The sequence below is a fragment of the Electrophorus electricus genome, chromosome 20, assembly GCF_013358815.1.
Source record: "Electrophorus electricus isolate fEleEle1 chromosome 20, fEleEle1.pri, whole genome shotgun sequence".
NCBI lineage: Eukaryota > Metazoa > Chordata > Actinopteri > Gymnotiformes > Gymnotidae > Electrophorus > Electrophorus electricus.
This window is the reverse complement of record NC_049554.1, coordinates 14432224-14441951: the sequence shown is the minus strand read 5'-3', so window position 1 is coordinate 14441951 and position 9728 is coordinate 14432224. Positions and strand designations below refer to the sequence as shown.

At 45.5% G+C, this 9728-nt stretch overlaps 1 protein-coding gene across 1 annotated transcript; it reads right to left on the bottom strand.

Annotated features, from left to right (window-relative positions):
• Positions 1-1974: 1974 nt before the first annotated feature.
• Positions 1975-8971, bottom strand: si:ch211-112f3.4 (EF-hand and coiled-coil domain-containing protein 1). Its single transcript, XM_035520615.1, has 8 exons — positions 8434-8971; positions 7649-8183; positions 6227-6321; positions 5627-5765; positions 4383-4524; positions 4130-4267; positions 3465-3546; positions 1975-3371 (listed from the first exon to the last, which is right to left on the bottom strand). The coding sequence occupies exons 1-8, from the start codon at positions 8969-8971 to the stop codon at positions 3217-3219; spliced, it is 1824 nt and encodes a 607-aa protein (XP_035376508.1). The 3' UTR covers positions 1975-3216.
• Between the last annotated feature and the right edge of the window lie 757 nt (positions 8972-9728).

The window sequence follows — 9728 nt, the reverse complement described above, 5'->3', positions numbered from 1 at the left end:
TAATTAAATAGCTTGCTTAAGAAAAAGAAAGAAGAAGCTATAAGAATATATAACCCTTACTTTGGCTCTAGGCCTAAGAAATGTAAACCCTCGAAGTCGTTTTAATCACTAGTGAAATACATGTAAATATATACAGTCTGAGTCAAAGGTGACCCATGAATTAGGAGCTGTCTTGGTGTCCTGATCTCCTGTGTCTTAAAGTGGAGGGTCTTGTCTTTTTTTTTATGTTCTACCATGGGGCCAGAAGAATAGACTGTATTAAATGTAACATTTAAACCTTTAAATGTAACATTTAAAAAAAAAACATGATTCATAATGAAATTCCGTTCTTGTTTTAACTATTAACCCTTCCCCCATGTTTGGCCAAGCTTGGGAAACTGTAGCTATGGAGTCTTTTCTTTAATCTGTTTCTAGCATTGCCTCTCTCGGCTCTCCTCGTGGCTGCGGTCACCCCAGTGTCTGAACAGTTCACCGTGCAAGCGTACTGTAGTACCGTATGCCACAAAAGATCACTTTGGTTTTGGTTTGTTTTTGTTTTTTTTTTACGTGAAACTCCCTCTATACTAACTTCTGTCTTGTATATTATGTGCATGTGCACAATAATGCATATATACAATATGCCACTTTGATGCATTTAGTCATCCTGAACTTGTCTTACTGTGCAACTGTGCGGCTCGCCTTGCTGGGTGAGCTGACACCATCGTCCCATTGCAACCCTCTGGTTGAGAATACTTCAGGGGACGAGATGATCTGTTTATTTATTTCTAGAGATGCATACAAAGCAAATTGTATATAATATATTTATTCTATAAATAAGCTGAAGTTGTCTATTTTCTATTTTATTTGGTGCCTCAGTTTCACACTGCATGTTTTTGTTTTTTGGGGGGGGGTTTTGCATCGGGCCAGTAGAAATATTTACTGTAAATTTATGGTAGATTTTTGCTGTTTGTTTTAAATTTAACAGACATATCAGACGTTTGGTGCCTAATACCCTACAAAACCTCACGCTCAAGCTGGTTCAGTAGTGTACTGAACGTAGTACGCCTTAACAGCAGTGTGGCTCAACACCTGATATAGCTTTTATTATTATTATTCAGCAAGTTGATCCAATTTACACGTAAGGTGAATCTGAGCAGAACAGATGCTTTGCTGTCAGCAGAGGCGGTTCAAGATTTACAGTCTATTGTCATGGTGATGGTATTCAGACGGTGTGTGATATCAAAACAAACCCACGGAAGTTCCTGAAAAACTCCCACACTCCATTTACGACCACCTTTCTCCCACCTCCTTGCAAGGTGTCAGAACCCAAACTGCGGTAAGAACTCCGTAGCAGGGCTCAGCAGCCAGCCCTTGAGAGACCAGTACGCCCCAAAAATAGAGCTCTCGGGGTGTGGTTGTCTTGTCTGGGCCACCGAGGTCCTGCCCTTCACTGTCTGTCCTGCTGCTCACTGGCCCCAGCCCACACCCACACGCCTCTGCTGCTGACGAGGGTGTTCGGCAGAGGTACTTGTAAATTGCTGGAAATAAAGGAATATATTATTTCATATCACTACGTTTGTGGAAGCCTTTTCTTTCCCGGCCAGTGCTCCGTCCCAGGCAGAGAAGTAATGGATTTGAGATTAAGTCAAAACCAGGTTTCTATGCTTTTCAAAAAAATGGTGATATGAGATGTTCTCACAACACTGGTGCAGGTGGTTCATGTCATTCTGCCTGAAGCCCCGGGGCAAGCAGGCTTTACGCCTCCTACTGTGTTACAGTGTAGTCAGCAGCTACGTTAGCGAGAAGTCTAGATCACCAGCGGGAAGAGTCTGTTTCCTGAGTCAGCGAAGACACGTCCAGCTTAGAGGGAGGTGATGAAGTGACATTTGAGGAGGATGGGCAGGTTCAAAGGAGTAAAAGACAACTGTGCAAGAAAAAATGCTTCGGAGACAAAGAGAGCAATAGAGAAACTGACGGAGAATCAGAGAGAGGCGACTTCCACTTGGTCTCCAGGGCTAAAGGCTAGTGGAAGCCACGGAAGGTCAGTGTCCCCAACGCTGCACGGCACCATGGGTCTTCAAACAGAGGGTTCTGTGTGAGGCAGAGCGCTGCGTCAGGCTCTGGGGAAGACTGGTCGCCATTGTTCTCATGCAGATGTGCCAGTCACCCCCCACACACACACACCACCACCACCACACTGGACAAGAGCTTCACTGCACACAGGGTGGGGCAATTCCACACAGAGGTGTTCAATACGATCTCGTGCCCGCCATAATTCATCTCCACCACCACCGCCCCACCCCCTCTATGAATTTTTAATTTCATAAAACATTTGTATACTATTTTTACTTCACTCATAACTGTATATTAATATTCACTCCTCATAAGGACTTTTGTTTTTGTTTGTGTTACTACGGAGAGGAGTTATCAGAGCTAGTAACTGAGGAGTGTATGTATCAACGTTGGTTCCCATGATTCCCCTTCATCGCAGTCACGTGCAACGCTGCATCACACGACCCCACAGGATGACATCATAGCTCACTCTCAGATGAGTCACTGTGAGTTACATCAAGGTCACATGTTATCTGGATTCCATGTCCTCAGATCAGTCAGCGTGTAATGCAAAATAAATCACAATTCAAATATCAAATATATTAAAAATCAGTATGAAGTGATTGTCAGGTGCGACGTTTGTAATACAGAAGTCTATGCTGCATTCTTTCCATGCCTTTCCATTCTTTGGAGTGTCGTACACGGTGACCAGCCCCTAAAGCCCTTATACTGCATTCCAGCACTAGTCACGAGCAGGGATTACGTCCAACACACCTACGGCTCGACAGGCTTAAAGAATTCCACCCATCCGAGGGCAAGTCAGCACACACGAAGCACATGTGAAACATTCATACATGTTGTGCACGGGGTTTCTTTTGCCTGGTAGACGATGGAGTTGTTCTGCAGAGACTGAACTTTACAGAAGTGCCTCTAAACCATTTCATGTCTCTACCTGGAGTCACTGTGTTTGTATGAGACAGGGCCTCGTCCTGCCTCGGTCTGTACATAGTTTCTTCATGCTTCTAATGTGCTTATCAAAGGGGAACATCAAACACACATCAAGAGTCTGTTTAAAATATCAACAGGTCTCCTCAGTATTCATGGCGCTTCTCTTTACAAATCCACCCCTGGTCCGGTTGGAAGAGGAGTTGGATGCAGATCTGACATTAGAGATGAGTCCCTTTCTCAGCAGGAGATAAGAAGGGGGTTAATGGTACTCTGAAGCCCCGGGGTCACAGACGGGCGGAACCACACAACGCCGCCTTCTGCCCTGTACAGGAGCTCACTGGAGGTTAGCCGCTGGCAAAGGATGTCCACCACCTGAAAAACAGGAGTCCGGGCTGTGGGCAAAGAAGGCGGATAACTGCGTTACCCACGTGGGCAAAAGGAAAAGAGGGGGTGGTATTAGAGATGTGGGGTTCTGCAGGACATACTTGGGTGAGGGTGAGGGTCTCTTCTACTGCACAGATCCAATGTGTCCAACAGAAGGTTCCTCAAGGCTCTCCGCGAGACTCTCTGGCATGGCAAAAAAGCAAAATCTCTTTAGTGTCTCTAAAAGCTTTTCTATGGTGGAATTTCAGGTTAGCAAAATCAAAATTGATTAATTAACAATTCTTAACAAAGAGGTTTGTTGTGGATACTGTCACACTCAAATATCTAGTTTGACCATAAGATGTAAAGATAGGAATGGAAAATATTGCTATACTGGCTCAGAAAAGGGTAGGAAAGTTACTTTGACCTCATAATGTATTTACAAATAAAGAACTTTAAATGTAAATAAAAATCATTTAAACATGATGCTTTCTAAAACCACTTTGTGAGTAAATGAGAAGTTTTAAATCAGCAGGTGCGATGTATGTTTTGAACACTAGGTGGCAAAGTAGCACTAATAATATACTAATACATTGTAAACAGATTTTAGGCCCCTATTCAGATATAAATGATAATTATTACGTGGTCTTTTAGCATCCCATTCCTATTGAGAGCAGTATAAGGCTCAGAATAGTTCTGCCATCATTCCTGGTTTATATTCACATTTTCTCCACCAATCCTACTTTATTTGCTGTATGTCTTGCCCACAGATGTCTCGTTAACATACTTTGTCTCGTAGCTGCAGCAGTAGGGAGAGGGCATCGGTCAGTTTCTCCTCCAGTAAGGACAGGCGTACTAGCCCTGTGCCCGCTGTCTGTACCCCCAGCCGCAAGCCGTCCACCTCCTGCTGCTTCTGCTGCAGGTCCTTACACACACACACACACACACACACACACACACACAGATTAGGAGTGCTTAATCAGTCATAATCCTCGGTAAACTCCTCGTACCGTGAGGAGCCGTTTAAAGCACGTTCTCACCTTTTCCAGTTCTTTCTGCTCGGGAGGCACGTGGTGCCAGCCGGCTGTCTCCTTTCCTCGCAACACTCTGCAGCCACACTGCTCAGGGTAAAGGCCTGAGTTCTGGGAGCGGAGCAGGTGACACACGGCTGGCTTCTGACATCTAGCAGAAGAGTGCGAGAAGCAGAGTGCAATCCAGATGATGATAACTTTATCAGCCATGAGGATTCTCCTTTATTTCAGCATACCCAGCAAGTAGACAGGACATCACGTGACTAAACACAACACAACACAATACCCAGGTGGAGTAAAGCACATATGGCACGTCAGCACATGGATCGTGGTAGCTCAGGCAGAGCGTGAGTCCCAGGGAGCACACACACACACCGATACATGTGAGGAAGGAGTGTTTGAAAAATGCAAACACAAGTCTTAAATGTGTCCTGCTCGAGAGCAAAAGCTGTCCTCCTGTCTGACAGCGCCTGTGTGTTCATCGTCCGCCAGGAGCTAAAGCGTTTGGTGAGCTAAAGCGAGCTAAAGCGTTTGGTGAGATCTTCTCTGCAGTTCTGATGGGCTGGTTAATAACTCTCCTGCGCTTACCTGTTGATCCCACCACATTCTCAGATGGGTTGCTCAGAACTGCTCTGCTGCACTGTGGGGAAAATCTTGCTTTTCTTATATTCTGTTACTGGTAGATTTTACTCATCTAGACAGTCCGTATCAGCATGTGAATAAATCAGGGGAAAGCTGAGGAAACAGTATGAGAGAAAATGGCTCTTTGTAACAGACTGTTGTTGTTGTTGTTGTTGTTGTTGTTGTTGTTGTCAAACCCATGAACAACATCCACCACATTTAGGAAGCATTACAACCCTCATGTGATCTTCACTACATATACACAGTTCTGTTACAGGGGGCTGTAACCAAACATAAGCACCTACAACATAAACCAGGCCTGTCAGTAGACAATCCTGTCACGGTAAGCAGCTGTAATAAATTCATGCACCAAATCCCTCACATATTACCACACTTAAGATGGAATAGATAAGCTATATTCATAAAACTGTATTTAATATTGTATTAGAACCCTTATAGAGATGGTTTTGGACTCCCTCCCTTCAGTTTTAAAGCCCTAGACATAGTCCACTCTTAAAACTGTAGAGTCTATACATCCAATATGTCCCAATTCTTATGTCAGTTTCTGCTATTGGTACTCTGCCTTCCCACACAGTGAAGAGAACATGTGTGTGGGATCTGCACACCCTCACCCCTTTGCACACTTGTGCAATCTGTTAATCAGACGCTTCACTTCTAACAGACAGCACTGCTCGACCTCCTTATGTCTCTCCTCCTCCTCCTCTTCATCCGACGCTGCCCGGCCCTCTACTGCCCTCTGCAGGCGTTCCTCTGCCAGAGCAAGTTCAAAAGTTGAGTTTAATATCCCGTTAGCTACTACATCGCATTTTCAGGCAGAGTGCCATCCACCAACAGTACCAGGTTTTTACTTTATTTTATAACCTACACATGAGCAGCACAAACGCAGCCACATGTCCTTTAAATTGTGTGGTGTGTGTGTGTGCTTGTTTGTGTGTGTGTTTTAAAGGTACAGGAAAACTGCAGCGCTTGTGTGTGTGTTTGTGTGTTTGTGTTTTAAAGATACACTTTTAAAGGTACAGGAAAACTGCAGCGCTTGTGTGTGTGTGTGTGTGTGTGTGTGTGTGTTTGTGTTTTAAAGATACACTTTTAAAGGTACAGGAAAACTGCAGCGCTTGTGTGTGTGTGTGTGTGTGTGTGTGTATGTGTGTGTGTGTGTGTGTGTGTGTATGTGTAGGTACACTTTTAAAGTTACAGGAAAACTGTCCACTCACCTCCACTGACGAGGAGTTCATCTTGGCCCGAGGGGTCCATGGGCTGAGTCACCTCTGCTCCTGGCTCACACGCAGCCCTGCAGGTGCAGAGAGATCTGCACAGCAGTCAGAGAGCTCCGTGAGTGCCTTCAAATGCCGCTTCAACAACCATCCTGAGCAACTGTATATGTATAGATATGTAAAGACTTTTGTGTGTGTGCGTGTGTCCGTGTCTGTGTCTGTGTGTGTGCGTGTGTGTGTGTGTCTGCGGGTACTATTCTAAGTAAGCTAACCTGCAGGCACTGGCTTGCCTGTCTGAGAAAGGAATGAGAATGACGCTATCACACAGCTACTCTGATGATATAATTAATCACAGGGCTTGTCAGAAAACTGGGGGATTAATCTCAGTAGATGTGTAATTAAAGATATCTGAAATATCTTTCATACTCTGAATACTTTCTTTTTTATGAAAAATTCTCTTTTAAAACTTAATCTGATCAGAGCAGGGCAGTAGGAGCACTGAAAAGCACCAGCCAGCAACACGTGCCCAGCGGGGGGGATTAGTTGAATATTAACCCTTTCCTTGATGGCCTGGATTACAACTGTCATGACAGAACCGTGCCCTGTAGACCAGCTTTTGTTGCAAAGTTTGCTTAACACTTCTACACTGGTCCTGACTGGCTGCGTATGGCAATGACGATTCAACTTCTGCATCTGCTCACCGCTTTGGCTTTGACATGAGAGGATCCAAGGGTATGGGGTGAGAGGATGTGAGTGCAAACTCAATCAGGACTCTCGTTCCTGTAGTCTGTGAAGATTTGCTTGTGGTTGACTCACTACCAGACATGCACTTTTAGAAGCATAGCTTGGCGCTAACACAGGATCCGGTAAAACACTATAATCACATGCTGGCCTGATCGGCTCTTGTAGTCATACTTAAAGGATAATGTCACATGGCAGGAGCAATAACAGGAAACTAAGCAATCTTGATTTATTTTGGCAAAACCTTTCTAAAGAAAAACTAGGCAGCCTAAAACATGTCTGAAAGTGGTCATATCTTTCATACTTATTCTACAGCTGGCCGCTCCTACACCGTGACTCACGCCCAACATTCTCTCCCTTGGGGCTCCTATGAACAACTATCAATTAAAATGATCTGAATGTATGCAAAATGTACATCGACTGTGCTCAGATTTCAAGTAAAGTATGTGACATTGGAAGTAATAGGTGCACATATGTTGCTAAGGAAACCATCCTAGATAAGGATATATTAGACTTTGGAATGTCTACACTTATTAGCATTAGCAGGCATTTAGCAGGAAAGTCAAGGAACGAAGAGTTTAGTCAAAAAAAACTATTTCTGACAATGAATCTCGTGTTCTACATGGACTGCGCGTGTGGTAGTGAGCATGGCTGGACCCTGGTAATAGCTGTTGTAGGTACCTGAATCTCTGCATCTCCCTCTCGAGGCTCTGGGCCTTCTCTTGGAGGGGGCCGACCTGCTCGGCCAGCAGCTGCACGGCATGCACTCTCTCCAGCCCGGTAGCTAGCGCCCCTCTCGCCCCCTCTGCCCTCCTCTTGATCTCTGCGTTCTCCCGGCGCACGCTCCCCAGGGCCATGCTCAGCCTGCCTGCCTCCGAGTAGGCCACTGCCAGCTCCTCCTCCAGACGCTGGTTGAAGCGCATGGCCTCCTCCAGCTGGCCGTCGCGCGATGCCCGGATGAGCTCCAGCTCCCGCAGTAGGTCCCCGGTGCGCCTCCGGGAGACATGGCCGGGGGACGGCGTGCCTCGGGGCCCCGTCCCGCCTGGGCTGCCGTGCCTGGTCGCCGCGGGCCGCCCCCTCCGCAGGGCCACCTCGAGGGCCATGCAGCGGGCGTCGCTGCTCTGCAGGGCTGAGCGCAGGTCCTCAACCAGCTCCCGCAGACTGGCATTCTCCATTTCCACCTGCTCCTGCCCGGCTCTCTGTTGCCCATCCAACCCTGAAGTTGACATGGTAAAGTTAACCCTTCCAAAATGTCTGAGGAAGACATATTCATATAGAAATATTCTATAGGAAGAATGTTTTATGATTTCATCTGACACCCTCATACAGTGTTTTAGTATTATTTACTATTCATTATGAAAAAGAAGAAGATGGAGGTTATCTTAAAAAGGTTCATTGACTCAGATCACCTGCTCTACCCTGGAGGGGTTTATACTGTAAGGAAGCACTTATTAAAGTGAGTTTACCTGAACCTTTCCTGAGTTCCACTGCAGGTGTTTTCAGATTTCCCGTTTTTTCAAAAGCATTTAAACGTGATGTCTTGAGGTCTCGGGACAGGTCGAAGCTAACACACTTCCTCCTCCGTACCCTGGGCCACCGGAGACTGATCTCGCGCTCAATGTGTTCCGTTTCTTCCGTGACAGGGAGGCGTGTGGCAGTTGTTCCGCTATGAGATTTTACTGTGAAAAATCCACAGAGACGTGAATGAAACTCCCTGAAGTTCAGCACGGGGGGAATTCTCTGGTTCTTCTCTGTAGTCATACCCAAAACCAAACAAAGGAGTCTGAAGTCCTCTTCTGAGATGACATCGTCGTTGCTGTAATAGGCGAGGTGATGAAATATCTCCTGTAGATACTGGTCTATACCGGTAGCCAAAACCACGATTTCGTTTTCGACCCCAGGGTCGGGATTAAAGTGATGAGCCAATGCACATCGGAGCCACTCACTTTTACGCACCGCGCGAATCGGTGGATCGGGCAGCGCGGACGTTCGCGATATTTGCATGTCTTGAACTATACCAGGAGAACACAAAGTAATTAAAATCTTTAAAGTCACCAGAATTAGAAATCCTCCCAACTCTTTATAAACAAGCTGAATTTCAGGCAGAAAAAGTAATCACGTGTCGTTCTTAGTTGGCGTCAAGCACTAAGCAGAGGCTCCCAAAGCAGTCACCAATTCCGACTCCACCCGGTTTGACTGACGAGGTAGAGTGTAAGTGTCCTTGAAACGCTACTGGTGTTGCCCAATCACCCATGGCTGAGCTTAGACGGAAAAAAGCACAGCCTGCAGGCATCTTACTCGGTAGGATAGCACCTGGCGTGTACTGTTCTTCTTGAGTTCGTATAATATTCATTGTTAAAGTAGTTGTTTTGCGGCCTTTTCTTTTGGGAGATCTTACGCATTCCCGATGGGCTTAAAAATTCACTGAAGAATTGCAAGTGAATATTTTCTAACTGATAGAGAGTGTGTGTTTATAAGAATTCTAATATGCAATAGGAATAGACTGTAATTAGTTTCCATTGGGCGTGCCTATCAGAAATGGACTCTACATATGTTAGTTCGACCTAACTTTAAAGGTTTTCTTCATCTGGAAATACGAGTTCATTCGTGAAGCACCACGATGTCGTACCACTGTTTACTGAAGACTACTTTGAAGGTACAATGCAAATAGAAAGTAGGACTACACAATGTATGACATCAGAGGTAGAACATCCCCTGAGGGAACACCGTGTCATAAAAAGTCTCAAATGTAGAACTGCTA

Excerpts from the sequence above, each read along its gene's own strand:
- si:ch211-112f3.4 (XM_035520615.1), bottom strand. The coding sequence starts at position 8,971 with ATGCAAATATCGCGAACGTCCGCGCTGCCCGATCCACCGATTCGCGCG. Across the intron at positions 6,322-7,648 it reads AGGGAGATGCAGAGATTCAG|ATCTCTCTGCACCTGCAGGG; the intron begins GTACCTACAACA and ends ACTGCTGTGCAG. Across the intron at positions 5,766-6,226 it reads TGAACTCCTCGTCAGTGGAG|AGGAACGCCTGCAGAGGGCA; the intron begins GTGAGTGGACAG and ends TTGCTCTGGCAG.